We start from the raw sequence: 20,346 nt of genomic DNA on the forward strand, positions 1-20,346 counted from the left end.
CACTAATAGCGCTAATCTGCTAAGCTGTCAATGGGCTTGCTTCGCAAGACGAAAAAACCGCTAGACGAAGAGAATCGCGGAACGGATTCTTTTCGTCTTGCGAGGCACCACTGTAAGTCCTGTCTGTGGAATCTCTCACGGAGAGGCAATCTGCTGCTTTTGCCTGGGGAGTTACAACAGTTGGGGTTGTGCTATTAATGAACTTCCCAGAAGAGGCCTCTGGTTGGCCATTTGGGGGGAAATGGTGTGCTGAACTCGGGCGAATCTTTGGTCCAACTCAGCTACCGAGCTCCTCTTACATTTGCCCCATTGTGGGTCTGAGTAGAGTCCTGTGGAAGAGATGAGCTGTAAGTGGGGGGGGGGGTGTTTGAGGCGGAAGCCCCTGGGCTTAGCTGTGCCCCTTTCCAGGGTGGAGATGCTGCAGCTGTACAAGCGCTGCCTGCTGACCGACATCGAGTTTGCTGACGCCCAGAACGTGGACCAGCTTCTGTGGAAGAACGCCTTCTACCAGGTTATCGAGAAGTTCCGGCAGCTGCTCAAGGATCCCCTTGGGGAGAACGCCCAGGAGATCCGCACCAAGCTGCTCCAGATCCTGGACGAGGTAAGGACGCCTGAGGCTGAGCCCTGTGGCCTGGCGCCAGGGGGAGTGCACTGTCCCAAGGGTCGGGGTAGTACGCCTGACCCCAAATATGGTGGTTTTAAAAACACACGGAAATGAAAAGCTTATGTTAGCATGATGACCCCGTTATGTAAGGAAGAAAAAGCTGTGTCTGTCCCCCAACACATAATAAATAGTGTGTAAAGTCAGAAATGTTTTGCAGCCTAGCCTTACCCAACCGGGCACCCCTCTCTGGATATTTTGGACTACAACTCCCATCAGCCCCAGCCAGCATAGACATCGGAGCCCAAACTGTCTGGAGGCTAACAGGCTAGGCCAGGCTGCTGTAGCCCAAGCAGAACCTCCTGATGCACCTCTGCACTGTCACCAGCAACCTGCCTCTCAAAACCAGCTCCTGGGAAACCACAAGCGGGGAGAGCTCAGCTGTTGCCCTCAGCTCCTGCTTCCCTTCGGGGCGTCTGATTGGCCACTGTGAGAACAGGAGGCTGGACTAGATGGGGCCCCTTTGGCCCAATCCGGCTGCTGTAGGGCTCCTATCACATTTGTACTGATCGCTTTTTTAAAAAATAAAATGAGACAAATTCACAGGGTTGGCTAAGTCTTCCTTCTCCCTCTACTGTTGGAGGCAGTATGTTTCTGAATCCAGTTGCAGGGGCTCAAGGGCAGGGAGTTCTGCTGGTGAACTTTGCTTTGGGGGCATTTGCTTGTCTGCTCTGAATAGGATGCTGGACGAGCTGGGCCCCCTTTCACCAGATCCAGCTGCATGGATTTCTGACATTCTGAGGACTTCAGCTCCAAGCTGTTCACAAAGCTTCCTGTGGCCCACTGACAAGTGCTAAACGCACAAAGGCTCTGGATCCCTTCCCACTTTATGGCATAAACAGCCTGTGTTGGGTGATTCCAAGGCTGCACTCTTGTTTGTGGGCACCCAGAAGGACCGTGGTGGAATCCCAGGAGTTGGTTAGTGAACCAGCTTGTCCCCAAGTCTTTTTTTTTTCTTCCCCCCAAGTCTATTACTGGTGGCGGTCACGATTGCTCTGAACTGGAGATAAAATTGTAGACTGATAGAGTTGGAAAGGAACCCAAGGGTCATCTAGTCCAGCCCCCTGCAATGCGGGAAGCACAGATGCCTTGGATGCTGAGCTGGACAGGCTTTGGGTCAACTCCAGCAGGGCTCTTCTTATGGGTGCTGTTATTCCGTCAGAAGATTCTGAATCCGGGGCATGTGTTCTTCAAGTACTCCTTCCACATCCACTCACTCACACTCTCTCCCATCCCTTTTCACTTTCTCTCTCCTGGGTCTCAGGGCAGCGATTTCTTCGACAGTTTGCTGCAGAAGCTGCAAGCGACGTACCAGTTCAAGCTGGAGGACTACATGGACGGCATGGCTGTGCGCAGCAAGCCCCTGCGGAAGGTGGTGAGTCCTGGCCAGGCACTGGGTCTGTCAGGGGGAAGCTTTGTTGATCAGGCCCTCTGGGGGTCCCTGGAAGACGGATGGTAAAGGAGACCCCCTCTTTGGGCAGAGGGGAGCTCAGCACTTTTCCCTGGTGAAGGAAGCAGGTGTGCTGAAGCCTGGCTGTGTCTCCATTTTAAGCTGGAGATCAAATCTCCTTTTGCCCTTGTCAAAAACGAACTAGGATGCTGGAGCTGGGGGGGGGGGATGGCAGTCCTGCCTTTCCCCATCACTTGGCAAGGGGCAGGTGCTCAATCTTGCAAGGGAGGCAGGGAACAATGCCACAGCTGAGACCTGCAAAGAGGAGATTGGCTTCATTTTTAAAATAACTGTATGTGTGGGTTGCAAATATCCTTTGGAACACTAGACTTGCCACTCACAGCCTCCATCTAAAATACGAGGGAAGAGTTTTTGGATTCCGGCAGAGGCCTCTCCCCAGCTCTCCCTCCCTCCTTCCTGCAACTGATGGGCTTGTTTCTTCTCCCCCAGGTTAAATACGCCCTCATCAGCGCCCAGAGGAGCCTGATCTGCCAAGGAGACATCTGCAGATACCGAGAGCAAAGCAGCGACACGGCTAACTACGGGAAGGCACGCAGGTAGGGAGGGAGGAAGTCCTGGAGGACCCTCTGGAGGGGAAGGGACTGTGTCGCTTCATGGGATAGAGCTCCTGCTTTGTGTCCAGAAAGCCCCAGGTTCAGGTCGGCCTGCGACTGTTCCTAATCAGAGAACCTGGAGAGTCGGTGTGGACAATATTCAGCTGGTCCGACTCAGTACAAGGCAGGAAAGGGCTGTAGCTCAGCTGCAGAACACTTGCTTGGCATGCAGAAGGTCCCAGGTTCAATCTCCAGGCAGGGCTGGGCTTGTTCCCCTGCCTGAAACCGTCCTGAGGAGCCACTCCCTCTCTCTTCCAGGAGCCTGCAGTCTAAACGTTGAGAAAGTTGAGTAGACGGAAGGGAAGGGGCAAAAGGGTTGATGTGAGCAGGTGCAGTTACAACATACTTTTGGGACTTGGTGCCAGTGGTGGGGAAGGGGATATGGCTGGATAACAAACGTCGGTTTTGAGAGGAGAGAGAACCATAGCATCCCAGAGGGGTTCTTGGGGAACTTCTTTGCGTGGGATGTGTGTGGCCACACTTCAGATATAGCTGGAATTCCAGCTCCCCAGGGTCACGCTGTCCCCATCTCTGCCACAGCCACTGGCAGGACCTAGGAGAGGACTCTGCCAGTGGCAGCCTCTCCACTCCAGGGTCTCCTGCCCCGATGCAGCCTAGCCTGTCAGTCACTCTGCTCTCTTGCCTCCCCAGCTGGTACTTGAAGGCCCAGCACATCGCCCCCAAGAACGGACGCCCGTACAACCAGCTGGCCCTCTTGGCTGTCTACACGGTAAGAGAGATGCAGGGAGGGAGGAAGCCGAGGTGGTCCAGGCACAGGAGGCTTGTGAGCCTCACAGCACCAGGAGAGGCATCGGCTCACTTCACTCATGAAAAATGCTTACGTTTCTTAATTATTTTGCCAGTGTTTCAGATGCATGACAGCTATTTCCCAAATTGCTAATATTTCATTAGATGAATTAATTCAGCTGTCAAAAATAATTACTAGTAGACTTTATAAGCGTTTATGAAAATGTGGGCATCACTTCTTTTTCACTTACTGACTGAAATGGATAATTCCTCAAACATCTGTCAATAAGGTTCATTAGGTGTACAGAGTTTGCTAGCTTTTTATTCCTGCAGTGTGACCATGCAGCACAGCTTCTGGTCCAAAGATCTGAGGGAGCTGCAAGTCCCCCTTCAGGACGGAACCCTTTGTTTATTTTCAGGCCTCTGTACTCAAAACCCATTGCAAGTACCTTGGCATGAGGAAGCTCCACGTCTGTGGACATAAATTCGCTGGGTGAGGGTTATCGTGGACAAATCGTACATCGTATAGATAGACCATGGTGCTAGGAAGGCATGTCCTTGTTCTGGTGGAAGGCTAATTAATGATTAAACTGATTTTTGAAATTTAAGTTGGCATGAGTTTTCATGCGGTTTTAGTCTGTCATTATTTTAGCTTTTCAAAAAGTCTTAAATTACTGTTACTATTTTTTTCTTGTTGATAAGTTTCTTGTTTCCCCCCCTTTTTATAAATCCTTTGGTTTCTTTAAAGTAAAGAGTATCTAATTGTTATTAAATTAATTAAACCATCTAGACCAGCTGCTGGGTAGCCAAGGTGCCAGGTTTGTGTGCAGAATGTCCCAGGTTCAAAGACAGGGAAGGGCTCCCTGCCTGAGACCTTAGAGAGCCACGGCTGCCGGTCAGCGTATACAGCAGTGAGCTAAGCAGACCTAGTGGTCTGACTCTGTATAAAGCAACTTCCTTTGCTCTAAAGGATGCAGCCCTAGATGTGGCTGAGTCACATCTGTGTGACTTTATCAGAAACGGGGCTTCCTGCTCCCCCCCCCCGATCAGCGTAAGGGGTGTTGGAACAAGGTGCCCAGGAATATATATGCCATTTATTAGGAGCCACTTCATTTCTGATTGAGCTCCTTAGTAGCACCACTGGAAAACAGAAACACTCTGTGTCGGTCTCCCCCAACCTGGCGCCCCTCCTGATGTTTTGGACTACAACCCCCATCAGCATTGGATGGGACTGATGGGCGTTGTAGTCCAAAAACTTGTTAGGGTTTCAAGGTTGGGAGAGACTACTCTCCATTCTCTGAGCTAGCAGGAGTTCCTTTGCAAGAGAGTCTATTTTTTTTTAAATAAAATTTTTATTAAGGCCTTTGCAAGAGAGTCTAGAGCCGTGGTTCCCAAACTTTTTCAGGGCCCCAAGCCCTTGGTTCTAAAACTCATTCTCAGGAACCCCTACCCTATAAAAAGCATTATTCAGAATTTGCACAACCCACTAAGGAAGATAATAACACAATGAAATTCACTAAAGAATATCACGTGAAAAATATTTTTTACACATCTTTACAAAATCATTTCTAGCATAAAATATTACTATATAATATTAATATAGTACATTTCCGAGCACAATTCAAAGTGTTGGTGCTGACCTTGAAAGCCCTAAACGGCCTCGGTCCAGTATATCTGAAGGAGCATCTCCACCCCCATCGTTCAGCCCGGACACTGAGGTCCAGCTCCGAGGGCCTTCTGGCGGTTCCCTCCCTGCGAGAAATGAAGTTACAGGGAACCAGGCAGAGGGCCTTCTCAGTAGTGGCACCCGCCCTGTGGAATGCCCTCCCACCACATGTCAAAGAGAAAAACAACTACCTGACATTTAGAAGACATCTGAAGGCAGCCCTGTTTAGGGAAGCTTTTAATGTTTAATAGGTTATTGTATTTTAGTGTTCTGTTGGAAGCCGCCCAGAGTGGCTGGGGAAACCCAGCCAGATGGGTGGGGTATAAATAAATTATTATTATTATTATTCACCAAAAGAGCATGAAGCTCCACCTACCACAGACGTACGGTAACTAAGGCATAGGAAAATTACCAGTCATTGGTCATCTTGTGATAACTCAGAATTGGAAATACAGGCCAATGTGGCTAAAAGAAATAGCAGTAAAACTCTCAATGTAAAGCCGCTCATTAGCTACAATGGCTCTGCTCTGCCTCCACGGTCAGAGGCAGCAATGCTTCCGGATTCCACTTGCTGGAGATTACAGGAGAGGATCCTGCCTCCTGGTTCCCTACAGGCAACTGTTCATCCCCTGCGAGAACAGGATGCTGGGCCATTGGCTTGATCCAACAGGCTCTTCTTACGTTCTTAAAGTTTTGCCCCTGGTAGCAGCAAGAATACTCATTGCAAAGTATTGGAAAACACAAGATCTACCCACCCGGGAAGAATGGCAGATGAAGGTGATGGAATACATGGAACTGGCTGAGATGACTGGCAGAATCCGGGACCAAGGAGAAGAGTCGGTGGAAGAAGATTGGAAAAAATTTAAAGTTTATCTTCAAAAATATTGTAAAATTAAGGATTGCTAGAAAGATGTTGGGAAAAGAAAATTATGTGGTTTTAGTAGAAATGACATAAAGGATTAAGTAAAAATGAATTGGTGAAAGAATGTAAAATTATAGTATATTAAGACAAATTATTAAGATAAAAACAAGGTTGGAAGGATTTGCTGAAATAACAAATTGAATTAGAATACAAAAATGGGAGGTGTGAGGAGGTCAAGGAAATAAGTAAAGGAAAGAAAGCTATGTAAAGGTTCGATTTGTTCTTTTTTAATTGATTGTATTTTTTCTGTCTTTTTTATTTTTCTTTTTTCTCTTTTTTCTTTTTGTAACCTTTAAAATTTGAATAAATATTATTTTTTAAAAAATAAATAGAGTTTTGCCCCTGGCAAAGAGCTTAATCCTGTGGGGCTTGTGTTTGTTGCAGTCCTAGAAGCTTCATCTGCCCCTCTCCTTCCATTGCCACCTCCCCTTTCTCAGCAAGAAGGAGGGTGTTCCCTTTGGATCCCCCCAATCGCCCCTCTGTAGGGTACTATCTTGTAAGGGGATCTTCCTGTTGTTGTCTCTGCAGAGGAGGAAGTTGGATGCAGTCTACTACTACATGCGCAGCCTTGCGGCCAGCAACCCCATCCTCACTGCCAAGGAGAGCCTCATGAGCCTCTTCGAGGAGACCAAGCGGAAGGTAAGGGGTGGGGGGAGGGCTGCGGACCCCTTTCCTTTCCCCCAGCCTCCCTCTCTGCCCAGGAGCACCCACCCTGACCACGGTGCCTCTCCCTCCCTGTGCAGGTGGAGCAGGTGGAGCAGAAGAAGAGCCCCAGCCGGCAGAGTAAAGGCAAGAAGTCGGCCTTCCGGCCTTCTGGGGATGATGCCACCCGCCTGGAGCTCTGGATCCACCCCTCGCACCCCCACGCCAGCCAGGGGCACGAGTCCGGGCGGGACTCGGAGCAGGACAACGGCCTCGGCAGCCTCAGCCCCAGCGATGTGAGTACCATCCGTGCGGCTGAAATCCGTGTAGCATCATGTAAAGGGTGTTGCCCCTTGTGGAATTGGTTTGGTTATTGCATTTATGTCTCACCTTTTCCTCCCAGGAGCTCCCAGGATTCCCCGCCCTCCTCGTTTAATCCCCGCAACAACCCCATAAGGTGGGTTAGCCTGAGGGACTTGGGCTGAACTTTGTGGCTGAGTGGGGACTTGAACTCTGGTCTCTCCCAGGCCCTCGTCCTCTGGCACTCTCACCGCTGCACCACACGACTTCCCAGGATGGGTAGATGAGTGTGTATACATACGTGTACAAGTCGGCCAAGAGGAGCTTCTGTTGCCGGGCTCCCTCTGGCCACTGGATGGCGCTGCTCTTCTTGCTATGCAGGACAGGCTGACATGTTGCTGGGGGGGGCAACCCTCTTCCGCTGAGATGCTCTGCCCTGTGCCGCTCACAGGGGAACTGGAGCCAGCAGAATGCAGAGGCGGGTCTGTCTGTGGCAGGGGTGTTCCTGGCCACTTCTGCCTTCCCACCCACCCCCGTCCCAAGCTGCCTTGGGAGAATGTCTTGCGTAGCACGTAGGGACAAGGCCTTGCCTCCACTCTCACATGCCCAAAGTCACGCGGGTGCTCTGGTCCCCGCTGGGGCAGGAGGGGCTCCAAGGTGCGGAGGAGGCAGGCTGACCGCAGGATTAGGCCAACCCCAGTTGACTGGGACACATACGGCCTTCAGTCATTCTTATCCCAACCCCAACCTTTGCTAAAGGTGTTTCTTCCCGATAAATGTTTGACGTGGCTCACAGCACAGAGAAGCATTTAACATACAATTCAGTAGCAATAATAACAACAACAGTGTTGGACCAGGACCCGGGAGAGACCCAGGTTCAAATCAGCCCTCTGTCATGAAGCTCACTGGGTGACCTTGGAAGACAGTCGCTCAGTTTCAGCCTGACCTCACAGGATTGTTGTGTGAATAAAATGGGAGGTGGGAAGGAGAACTGTATGACCGCCTTGAGCTCCTTGGAGGAAAGAAGGTGGGATGTAAATATAAATGAAATAAAGAATGAGGATACAACTTGCAGTGATGGATGGAGGGTGGTTTTTTGGTGGGGAGTACCTTGGCCCTTCCAGCCTTTGCAACGACAGTGTTAATTAAGCAATGGGCTGCGCTGGCACTTTGGGTGCTGGGTGGGTGGGCTGCTTTGCTGTGGGTGCTTTGGCCTGAGAGATCCGGGGCCTTGCCAATATGTTGCCCTATTCCAAGGAAGCATCTGGGCAGAAGCAAAGGGGCAGGTTGGCAGGAAGGAGGTAAGCAGAGGGTCACGGGAGGCACATTGGCTGAGCTGGGCAAGAAGACGGGTTAGTGGCTCCTATTCCAAGTCAAACTAGCTCAGTGTCACCTACACGGACTGGCAGCAGGGTTTCAGGCAAGGAGCATTTCCCAGCCTTTCTTGGAGATGCTGCCAAGGATTGAGCCAGGGACCTTCTGCATGCCCGGCAGGTGCTCTCTGCCCCTGACCTCTAGCCCTTCTTCTGCCAATGGCAGAGCGCAGCTGCCTCCTGCCGGGCCCATCAGTGTCACACAGAAGTCGGTGCTCAACTGTCACTTTAAGCCTTCCGCCCGTTGGGCTCATGGAGGTTCCCTGGGGTGCCTGGCTTTCATAGAACAATAGAATTGTAGGGTAGGAAAGTACCATTTGGGGCCATCTAGTCCAGCCCCCTGCAATGCAGGAATCTCAGCTAGCTAAAAAAATCCCTGACAGATGGCCAGCAAAGCTCTGCTTAAAAACCACCAAGCAAGGAGAGTCAAACACCTCCCAAGGGGAGTCCCTTCCACACTCGAACAGCTCTTTCTTCATAGCACTGGAGCCCGACCTTGGGGGGGGGACTCCCCTTCACCCCCCCCACCTGCCTGGACTTGTGCGTTCCTGGGATCCCACTGACTCGGGGTCACCCTGTGGGTGCCCTGCTGGCAGGGACAGCACTGTGCTTTTGGCCTGCTGTGCCAGGCTTGCAGAGAGCAGTTGCTGAAAGCCCTGGAGGTTGACTCAGCGAGCGCTGGGGGTTCCCCCCTCCTTTCTGTTTGCGAAGCAGGTTCCCAGGCAAGAGAGAGAGAGAGAGGCTCTGCTCCCCCCCAGCCTCCTTCGCTGGTGCCGTGATGGGCAACCCAGAGTGCTGCTGTGTGTGCTTAATCTCTCTCTCTTTCTCTCCCTGTCTTCCTCCTCGAGCTCCTTTGACTCGGTCACCAAAACCACCCCTCAGCTTTTATTTTTACGCCCGGCCCGTTTTTGTTTTGAGCCCTGAGGTTTGGTCTCTTTCCTCTAACGGAGAGAGAAGTTCTCCGAGGAGGAAGCCGCGGGTGCCAGGCTGCAGTTGGGCTGGTTAGACGCGGAAACCACATGCCCGGCCCCCGCGGGCTTGGGGACGTGACTCTCGGCACGCAGCGCCTTGCGCTGGAGGCAGCGCCTGGCTCACCCCCGTCCCCTTCCGCCTCCCAGCCACCAGCTGCACCCACCCCTCCTCCCTGGTGCTCTGCGTCTCGGGAGCGAAACAGGCTTTTGGGGAAACTGTCCCACCGAGCGCTGCTCCTGCTCCCTGCTGGGGCTGAGCTCCTTGCTGCCTGCAGCCCTCTTCAGGGCAGCCTTGCGTGGAGCCTGCCCCCCTTCCCCTTCCTTCCGGCTCCACTTGACCTTTCGCTGCCACCCACAAGGAGGCCGGGGTGAGGTGAAGCGAGAGTTTCCAGGCACGCAAAGGCCAAAAAAAGAGAAAAGAGGCTCAGCGTCTTAATTTTAAAAGTGAGGAGAGAAGGCAGGTTGCTGTGACTACTGGGGAGCTGGTTGGCTGGAGAAGTGGGCCGCTGGGCATGGCAGGAGGGTGCCAGGCTCCCTTGACCCAGGAGAGGACCAGGCAGGATCCCATTCTGCAAAGGCCCTCAGCTCCAAGGGCTGTGCAGGCATTTGCAGCCACTTGCATTGTGGTTGTGTTGTGGTTGTGTGTGTGTAAACTGAAAAACTGTCCCATTTTTGTGCCCTGGTTGTTGGCTTATATTTGCTCGTTTCTTCTCTGCATCAACCTGTGGGGAGTACTCTGTAGATCACAGAATCCCTCCCTTCTGTAGCCACAGCCACTCAGGATCCTCCCCCTTCCCTCTCTGGCTTCTGAATCCATTCCCTCCCTCAATGTTCCCCACATGCACCCCAGTTTATCAATAGTCATCAGGACTAGGAACCTATTTTTTTCTTTTGAAAGAAGGAACCAAGAGGTTTAGGATGTTGAATTCTAGGGCCAGTAGCAGGTTGCTCTGCTCAATGTGGAAGTGCTACAGTTTGATTTTTTTTTAGTGAATAACTAAATCACGACACATTGGTTTTATTAATTTATGTATTAAAAGATACGCACCCCGCCCTTCATCACAGGATAATCAGGATGGGTGACAATAAAGGCACAATATTCTGATTTCCACCAGAACATCATTTGTGAAAATTGGCTTGGAATTCCAAGTGGGAAGAACACGGCGGCTGTTGCCTCCGGTGCCCCATGCCCCATGGGGGCATCTGCTTGGCCACTGTGAGAACAGGGTCCTGGGTAAGAGGGCCTGATCCAGCTGCTGCTCCAGGCCTCTCCTGATGTTTGTGAGCATTCAGAAGGTTGGAGGAAGCGCTGCTCTCCTGGCCAACCCATTTCCCAAGGGAGGCCTGATGCCTGCTCTGGGAAAGGTTGTCTGGATGGGGCTCTTGTGCCAATCGGTCAGACAAACACGTCTCTCCGCTGAGCCCGGCTGGGTTTGTCCCTGGGTGCATCTGCTCCCTTCGCTCCTCCTTGTTACTTTTTTTTTTTTTTAGCAGGCACCCAAACTGCCCCCCACCGTGACATCCGTGGCTCTGCTTCCTCCCCTCCCACATCCGGTCCCCTGGCAAAGAAACAAGCCTTGTCCTTCCGCTGCCCCGTGCTGGTTCCGCCGACCCTTCTCTGCTCCGCAGATGCGTCGCGGCTGCCGAGGGGAAAGTTTGCCTCCTCGCTTGATAAAGAACAGATACCAGAGTGCTGCTTCCAAACCTGAAGTAACCATTTTTAACTGGAAGCAGCCTCTCCTCCTCCTCCTCCTCCTCCTCCTAATCCCAGCCCTACCGGAGCAGCTGTGCTGGAATCCTGCCCTTATTTGGTGCCTGCCCTCATTCCCACCAGGGATCCTGGGGCTCAGGTGCCAAGCGCGGAGCCCCAGCCCCCCGGATCGGGGCCAGATGGATCAGTGCTCAGAGCCGGGGCTGTTGCTGTCGGTGGCTCCTCGGCACAATAGCTGTGCTCTGCCTCCCCTCTGGGAGACACAAACGCCTCCATATTCCTCTTCCTGGGAGTGGCAGGCGAGGAGAGTGTTGCTGATTCACTCGGTTCCTACTTGCTAATCAGAGGATGTTGTGTTGGATGGTCCCCTTTGGGGGGACGGCTGCAGGACCCTTCCTAGGTTCCTGTAAGGATTAGGCTGGTGGTTCCCGATGGGGGGGGGGCTTCTGCCCCCTTGGTTCCATAAGCTCAAGGCCCCCTACCCTACCCCGTAAGAAGCATTATTCAGAATAGTGACATGCACAACACACTCAGGAAGATAATTACACAATAAAATTCAAAGCAGCAACAATTGCTTGCACATTTATTTGAAATCCAATTACAGCTAGCTAGTTTAATTATTATTTCAACAAAACTGATGAACCTAATCTTGCGAAAGCAGCCTTTTGAAGTCTGATAACCATTTAGCTATTGGGAGTTTTTAATGTTTGAAGTTTTACTGTGTTTTTGTATTTTGTTGGAAGCCACCCAGAATGGCTGGGGCAACCCAGTCAGATGGACAGGCTATATAATTAATAAAATTATTCTTATTATTAGCAAGAGTTTTAGATACCACATTCAGGAGCAACTCCACCATTTGGTAAAATCGTAATGTGATGGCTGACCTTGTGTCCTTATGTCCTTCCTGTAGATACGGCATTGCTTTTATTCATATTGCTTGCTTTGGGCGCTTCCCCACCCCCAGAATCAGAGTTACTTAGAAAAAGAGCTCACGGCGCCCTCGTCACCATCAGTCACACTCAAGATTGTACAAACCTCCCCTAATCAGCTTTCCCTGGGAGGTTTTGTTTCAGGGCAGCACCCAAGTGTTTCAGATCGAAACGCGTGAGCGGGTGAACGATCTTCAGCCTTATCGTAGTGTCTTTCTTTGTATGTTGCTTTCCCATGACGGAGCCACGCGCAAGCAGCTCATGAGAACGCACAGATTTGAAATAAAACAACATTCCAAGATAATGCATTAACAGTTGCAAAGCGGAGCGCAATGTAAACAAAAAGCCACACGAATATCCAGGCCTGGGCTCAGCCGAGCTGCCCCTCCGTACACCCCACCCAAACAACAAGTGCCGCCCATGACCTCTTCCTCACTGAGGACTAGTCTGCTTTGGTGTGTTCTGTATGGGGTAGCAGGAGATGGGGGAACCCCCTCTGCATAAATGGGTTGTTGAGGCAATGAGAAAGGGCAGCCACTGGGCTGTCTTCTTTGCTCTCTGTGTTTTGTGGCGGGGGGCACCGGGGGCGCATTTCTCATCCCTCCACCACTTTGGGGAAGTGCATGTGTGCCCCCCCTCCTCCCCCTCGCCTCGCGCAGCCGCCGCAACCAGCAGGTGGTGCCACTTCCTCTCCCGGGGGCTGCGTTTCCCTCTGGCTGTGAGAAGCAGGAGGTTCCCAGGGGGGGCCCTGCCGGCAGGTGAGTCACGCCAAGAGCACAACCACGCAGAGAGTCATTTGGAGAGCAGCCGCTGGCCTGCCCTTGAACCTTCCCACCAGCCTCTTCCCAGGGCTGAGCTCATCGGGGTCACGCGGGAGGCAGGCACGCACGCACGCACGCACGCTCAGAGGGAGCTGGATCGGGGCTTTCCTTGCCCTTCTGTTCCCACCCCAGAGCACCACCACCACCACCATCATCGCTACATTTAGATTCTGCTTTTCCTCCAAGCAGCTCAGGGTGGTGTGTGCGATTCTCCCCCACTAGCATAGGAATATCGGAAGAGCCTGGCTGTGGGATTAGGTCAGTGGCCCACAGACCCCAGCCTCCTCTTCTCACAGGGGGAGCCCCCAAGCACCACCCCACCCCAGGAGCCCTCTCCCCTCCTGCAGCTTTCAGCAACTGCTGTCCGGAAGCCTCATGGCTGGTTGCCAGCGATAGCCCTCTCCTCTTGCATGAATCTGCCCAATCCTCTCTTAAAAGCATCCAAGTCGGTGGCCATCGTCGCTGTGTCCTGCAGCAGAGAGAACTTCCTTCCATCTGTCCTGAATCTTCCAACATTCCGCTTTGTTGGATTTCCACAAGTTCTCACGTTATCCTCCCAACAACCCTGTGAGGCAGGCTGGGCTGAGAGAGAGGCAGTGACTCACCCAGGGAACTTCAGGAGGGCTGAGCGTCAGGGGATTTTGGACCCTGGCCCCTCCCAGATCCTAGCCCAGCGCTCTAGCCCGGGGGTAGCCAACCTGGTGCCCTCCAGGTGTTTAGGACTGCAACTCAGCCAGAATGGCCAGCATCCAGGGGTGATAAGGAGTTAATAACAACAACAACAACAACAACAACAACAACAACAACAACAACAACAACACCTCAAGCTTCCAACACAAAAAAATAATAAAGCATCAAACATTAAAAGCTTACCAATGCAGTAGTCCTGAACCCCCTGCTCTGACCACTGCTCTGCACTGCTTCTCTTCCATTCTTCCCAGGTTGCACCCCAACTATCTGAGGCTTCACCTATATTTAATTTACATCCCCTTCCTTTCCCCCAAAGCACTCGGGGCAACGGACACCTGTTCCCCATGTTTCTCCTTGCAACCATCCCTGTAAGGTAGGCCTGGCCAAAGGAGAAAGCTGGTGGATGGCTTGAGGTCACTCAAGGAGTTTTGTGGCCAGATGAGGGATTTGAACTCGGGTCTTCCCCACAAGGAGCTGTATTGACAGGACTTGCATGCTCTGTGTGTGTCCCTCCCTACTGTAGGAATTGGTTGGGTCCGACCCCCTGCCACCATGCTCCAAGCATTGCATGGCAGCCTGCTTGCACAATCGAGGAGGGGCAGGATATGGGATTCATGGGCCAGTTACTGTATTGGAAATGGATTTGTGCCACCGTTGGGTCAGTACAGGAGAGTTGGCAAAGCAAAGGGGCGTTGGTGGTGGTAGAATATGTCAAAAGCAGAGGAAAAGCACCCCTTGATTCTCTCTGTCTGGCAGCGTTTCCTCCATGTGCAGTTTGTTGTCGTTCCAGTGAATGTATTGGTTTTAATACATTGCTCTGTTTTGTTCAGTTGGTAGAGCATGAGACTCTTAAATCTCAGGCTTGTGGGTTTGAGCCCCACATTGGGCAAAGGATTCCTGCATTGCCAGGGGCTGGACTAGATGTGCCTCGGGTCCCTTCCAACTCTGCAATTCTGTGATTGCACCTCCCATTCAGCCTAAGAATGACCTTTGCCTCAGGCCAACCCTGTAGGATGCCCTCCAGTAAACTGTAGTTCCCAGGACACTTTGGGGGAAGCCGTGACTGTTCAAGTGGTTTAAGAATGCGTTACGGGGATGGTGTGAATAACAGGGTGGGGAGAGTTGTCGTTGCCCAGGCCCCACTCTCGGGCTTCCCTTTGGGGTATCTGGAAGGCCACTGGGAAGGCTGGACTCGATGGGCCCCCTTTGGCCTGCTCCAGCCAGGCTCTTAGGAAGCCCTATTGTGAAAGCACAACCTCCATCCATGTCCAGGGACAGTCTGCCTCGGAAAACCAGAGGATGGGGACAACTGGAGAGTTGCTGCTGTTGGGCTCAGGTCCTGCTTTGGCCACTGAGGACAGGTTGCTGGACTGGCCTGACCCAGCCTCATGGCTCTTCTTAGGTCCTTATGTGTTGCCCTCGCATTCCCCTCTGGAAAGTGGCGGTAGGTGGGCACCCCTGGGATTCCTTGCACACATGCTCCCGTCGCTTGCAGAGAACCTTGTCCGCCAGCAGAGGGTGCCGTGGGCCTAGCACGGCTCCCCCCTCAAAAAATGCAGCTGTCTGGCACTTGCCCTCGCGCTTGGAGGGCCGGGGCACAGACATTTGGTTCCCATCTGCCGCCCCTCCACCCCCCCTCTGCATATCCCAGGCCAGGTTATCCTGTCACCCGGGACTCTGGGCTCGTTCACAGGAAAAGGGAGCGTTCGAATTGTTTTCTCATCTTCTTCAACATCATCTTTCTCTCTCTCTCTGCTTTCCCCCCCTCTTTCCCATGCAGCTGAACAAAAGGTTCGTCCTGAGTTTTCTCCATGCCCATGGGAAGCTGTTTACCAGGATTGGGTAAGGCTGCAGGATGTTTGTTTTATTTTTCCTACATTACAAGGCCTTTTGGAATTCCAATATTGTTAGCAACTGGGCTTGTGTTTGGAGCGGAGGGCACAGGGTGTGAAGCCGCCTCCTCCTCCTCCCTCCCCCTCCCAGTCCGGCTCTGGAGGGCGGGGCGGGTGGGGGCGAGGGAGAGGGTCAGCACTCCGGCCGGGGCTGGGGCTGGGAGCGCCACCGCAGCAGTGACGCAGGTCTGGCCCTCCTCGTCTAGCACAGCAGCTGCCCTCCTTTATCAGAACAAATTCGTCCCCAGCCAAGTCCATTCGTGCCATTTTCCCGCTGCCGCCCAGAGTTCAGGGCTAGACTGCCTCTGCCTGTGGAGGTTCTGTTTAGCATTGAGGTCTGATGCCCCCCGATCTAAATCGTGTCCTCCAGGGATTGGCTCCTGACAAACTGAGGCAGATTGTCAGAGAAATGCCGAGCAGAGGAAAGGAAGTCCCTCTTAGTGCAGCGCAGAGTTAAACTGTGGAACTCCCTCCCACATGAGGCCATGATGGCCAACAGCTTGGGTGGCTTTTTAAAGGGGTTAGGCAAATTCATGGAGGAGGAGGAGGCTATCAAGGGCTTTGCTCTGCCTCCACAGCTGGAGATGGGGATGCTTCTGAGTCTCTGTTGCTGGGAACCGCAGGAGGGGAGGCTGCTGCCCTTGTGCTTCAATCCTGCTTGCGGGTTTCCCAGGGGAACACCTAGTTGGCCTCTGTGAGAAGAGGACGCTGGACCAGAAGGGCCCTGATCCACCAGGCTCTTCTGCTGTGTGCTTTGTCTTGTCCATCTAGCCATCATGTTCCACTCTGACCGGCTGAGCCTCCCCAGGATCTCTGGCAGAGAAGTGTCTTTCTCCCCCTTTTTCACTTGCTACCGAATTCTGGGTAGCAAGCCTGGGGATTGAACCTCCCCCATGCCAAGCATTCATTCTGCTGTCCCTGGACAGCATTTGGCTCCCAGGTTTTCCCTCGGGTGGCCATTGCTTCTTGGGTGACGGCAGAGGAGTTGGCATTGCCCCTCTTGGGAAGCCTCCCTGGGTGTGAGGAAGAAGGAGCCTCCCATAAGGATGCCCAAGAAGTCAGCTCCAGTCTGTGCCCTCTCAGACTTCCACCGTCCCTGACCACTGGCCATGCTGGCTGCTGGGTGTGCTGGGAATTGGAGTCCAAACAACGGCCGCAGGGCCACGGGTTCATGTCAGCTCCTGCAAGGGCCGAGTTTGAATTGGCTTCGTATCTGGGCGACCTGCAGAGCTCCCTCTGCTGTGAATGAGAGGGCAGGTGCTCATGTTTCCTGTGACAAAACAACGGAAGCGATTTCACTCACTGAGACACACACACACACACTTTCCAGTGGTAACCACGTGTAGGGTCAAAGTGGTAATTTCTCTTCACCAAAGTACTCCTTGTGCTCTGCAAATCTCGACGGCAGCCCCATAAAGTAGGCCAGTGTTGCTGAGAAATAGCTGCTTTTCTCAGTCCCACACAGCCTCCCCTGCTTGCCCCACACCCCGTTATTATTCTTTATTACATTTATATTCCACCCTGCCGCCAAGGAGCTCAAGGTGGCGTACATGGTTCTTCTCCCCATTTTATCAACAGCCCTGCAAGGTAGGCTAGGCTGAGAGGCAGTGACTGGCCCAAGGCCACCCAGGGAGTTTCGTGGCTGAGTGGGGACTGGAACCTTGGTCTCTCTAGTCTTAATTTGACACCTCTCCACGTCTCCACAACAGCTGGCTTTCTAGCAGATTCTGCCGTTATCTTTCATCCCCGTAGAATTGTAGAGGTGGAAGGGACTCCTGGGGTTCATCTAGTCCAGCTCCTTGCAATGCACAAATCGTGGCTAAAGCATCCCTGACAAGCCCCCCCCCCCCACCTCTGCTTAAAAACCTCCAAGGAAGGAAAGGCCACCACCATCTGAGGGACTTCATCCCTCTGTCGTCTGGCTCTTACAGTCAGAAAGTTATTCGTGATGTTGAGTCGGAATCTCCTTTCTTGTAACTTGAAGCCATGGGTTCGAGACCCACCCTCCAGAGCAGGAGGAAACAAGTTTGTTTCTCCTCTGAATCTCCTCTTCTCCAGGCTAAACATCCCCAGCTCCCTAAAATGTTCCTCACAAGACTTGGTTCCCTGCCCCCCCCCCTTTTTATCATCTTGCTTGCGCTCCTCTGCTCTCAGGTTGTCGTTACGATAATTACTGTCTATTTGCAATTGTACTGGGAGATAAGTGAATGATGATGATGATGATGATGATGATAATGATAATAATAATAATAATAATAATAATAATAATAATAATAATAATAATACAGTGGTACCTCTGGTTGGAACGGGATCCGTTCCGGAGGCCTGTTCGCAACATGAAAAGAGCGCAACCTGAAGTTTCGTATCTGCACAGGTGCGCAGTGCGATCTGGCGCTTATGCACAAAACACGATTTAGCACTTTTGCACATGCGCGAGTGGCGAAACCTGGAAGTAACCCTTTCCAGTATTTCCGGGTCGCCACAGGACATAAGCTGAAAGAACGTAACATGAAGCAAACGTAACAAGAGGTATGACTGCAATAGAAATAACAATGCAATGCAAACGGCGTTGTTAATAATGCAATGCAAATAATGAGCAACGCAAACAATGCCTCCCCTCCTTCCTTGGTTTCTTCAGGATGGAGACCTTCCCTGCTGTGGCTGCTGAGGTCCTGAGCGAGTTCCGGGTGCTGCTGGGGCACAGCCCCTCGCCCATCGGAAGCACCCGCCTGCTGCAACTCATGGCCATCAACATGTTTGCTGTCTACAACTCCCAGCCCAAAGGTACTGGAGGGGGACAGGTGGGGGAAGGAGTCAGGAAGGAGCCCCAGGCCTCGGTCCTCAGGCGCTGGGTTTGTGGGCAGGACACAACTCTGGTGCCCAGGAGGCCCTTTGGAAGTCACAGGTTGAGAAAACTGCTGAATTCCAAAACCCCAGCGGGCAGAACTGAGATACTGAGAGCAACTCTTGCTGGTTAGCAACCAGCTCAGGGTTCCCATTTGCTTCCTGTGTGGAGAGGCGCTTATGAGAGCCTAAGGAGAGCCCTGTGCCAGCTGGATCAGGCCAGCTTGTTTATCGGCCTGTTTTTGCAGTGGCCAGCCAATGGGAAGAAGCCTGCAAGCAGGACCTGAGCGCTACAACATCTCTCTAGTTGTTGTTGCCCATCACCCGGTATTCAGAGGTAGACTGTCCCTGGGCATGGAGGTTCTGCTATCGCAATTGGCCCTGCTGCCAAAGGGGGCCCACCTTGTTTCAGCATCCTATTCTTTCAGTCGCCAACCAGGTGCCCCCTAGGGGAAGAAGCTAACAGCAGGACCCGAGGGCTACAGCAGGGCACTCCCCACCTGCCATTCCCAATGCGGTACCTCTAGGCAGGCTGCCTTTGTCCTTCCTCATGGGCAGAAGCAGCCAGTGGGTTTGCTCCAAGGAAGGGCCCCCTTCAGTCTTGGTCTCTGACACATCGAAAGAGCCCTGCCTGGGCCTCCCCTAAATTCTCCCCCTGTAGCCCTCGTGCGTGGCTGTCATCCTCACAGGAGAGCAGCACCAGCAGATCCTGGGGTCAGCAGGTCAGATCTGTGGCTCTCCTGCTGTGTTGTCCTCTGTGGCACCCAGAAAGTATTGCTTGTGCAACCTTTTTCTTTCCTTTGAGCCTTGGTCTTCCTTCCTTGCTCCTCCATTAGCATCTTGCTGACTGACGGTCCCATCCTGTCCCCCACCCCACTCCGCCTCAAAGTGCTGTAGGGGAAGGTGATGCCTGGCCAGCCCCCTTTTGGTAGTTCCTTGGCAGTCCGGAACAGTGCCACCCACCACCACCCCAGAAGCTGCGATCTCTGTCCCTTGCATGCCGTCTCTCTCCAGAAGGAGGTGCTGGCGGGCTCCCTTTGCCCTCAGGAGGTCCAGGAGGAGGCCAGCGCAACACCTTGCCCCAGGTGTCCTCCTTGGGCACTTTGGTAGCCAGCTGCACACCCGCCTGGCAAGGAAGTGGGGGGTGCCTTTATCCTGACCGCAGACGCGTGGAGAATGTGGTTGGTGGTGTGTTTTTTAGGGGGAAGATCTGTAATTTGGGCACAGGGAGAGAGGGGTGGCTGGAACGGAGTTTGCAAGCGAGTTAATTGAAGCCGTGCCTTGTGGCAGGGCATCTCCGGCGGGGGGAGTCCTGCAAGCCCCCTCCCCCACCCATCTGTGCCCAATTTACTCCAATCTGGTCTCGGTGGGGCTTTTCTCCCACCCCCAAAGCCCACCCCTTTTCTCTCTCTCTTTCTTTCCCCTTTTTAATAATTTGTTTTATAATTCCTGGAATCAAACCCATCTCAAACACACTGTTCTGTTTTACTATATTATTGGATTATACTTCCTATAAATCACTGGAGGGATGTTCATAGGGCCACCGCCGGGATCACTTCCCTTCGCCGCAAACCCCCATCCCCACCCCCCCAGCACGTCTTACACACATATCCAGGCAGTTTGTCTTCTGGCCTTTTTGTGCCCTTCCCAGCTGAGCAGGGCAAGAGCTGCCCCCCCCCCCCCCGAACCAGCGAACTACAGGCTGTGGCTCCATCTGGCTGCTCTTAAGCAACTCCCAGGGTGGAGTTCAGCATAGTGCTGGTGCAGTTGCTCTGTCCACACGAGCTTTTTGGCCTGTTGGGCAGAACAACCCCCCTTCCCCCCCCATACACTCCTCTGAAGCCTCTCCCCTAGGCCAATTTTGGGAGGTCAGGGTTGGGGAGCCCTGTTGCACAAATGGCAGGCCTTGCACTGGCCTTCTGGCGATGGGGCTTAGCAGGTGACCCTCCCTCCCTCTGTATTACGTGGAGAAGGAGCCTCTGAAGAGCAGCCGCTGGATCAGGCCAAGGTGGGTCTGTCTAGCCCAGCAACCTGTTCTCACGGGCCAGCCAGGTGTCCCTGTGGAAAGCCTGTGCTCCACAGCAACACACCCCTCTTGTGGTTTGCAGAAACT

The 20,346-nt window shown here is 52.9% G+C and overlaps 1 protein-coding gene across 4 annotated transcripts in view; it reads left to right on the top strand.

Annotated features, from left to right (window-relative positions):
* The window catches only part of SMG6 (SMG6 nonsense mediated mRNA decay factor), an 87,677-nt gene that overhangs the window by 6,422 nt on the left and 60,909 nt on the right, over positions 1–20,346 (top strand). For 3 of the 4 annotated variants that reach the window (XM_079955400.1, XM_079955401.1, XM_079955403.1), the window contains exons 3-10: positions 409–601; positions 1,926–2,036; positions 2,562–2,668; positions 3,377–3,455; positions 6,589–6,699; positions 6,804–6,998; positions 15,278–15,339; positions 18,028–18,173. In XM_079955400.1, the coding sequence (XP_079811526.1) occupies positions 409–601; positions 1,926–2,036; positions 2,562–2,668; positions 3,377–3,455; positions 6,589–6,699; positions 6,804–6,998; positions 15,278–15,339; positions 18,028–18,173 (1,004 nt within the window). The remainder of the gene's footprint in view (positions 1–408; positions 602–1,925; positions 2,037–2,561; positions 2,669–3,376; positions 3,456–6,588; positions 6,700–6,803; positions 6,999–15,277; positions 15,340–18,027; positions 18,174–20,346) is intronic. The other variant, XM_079955402.1, reaches the window with a different exon arrangement.

The sequence above is a fragment of the Podarcis cretensis genome (genome assembly GCF_951804945.1).
Source record: "Podarcis cretensis genome assembly, chromosome: 15".
NCBI lineage: Eukaryota > Metazoa > Chordata > Lepidosauria > Squamata > Lacertidae > Podarcis > Podarcis cretensis.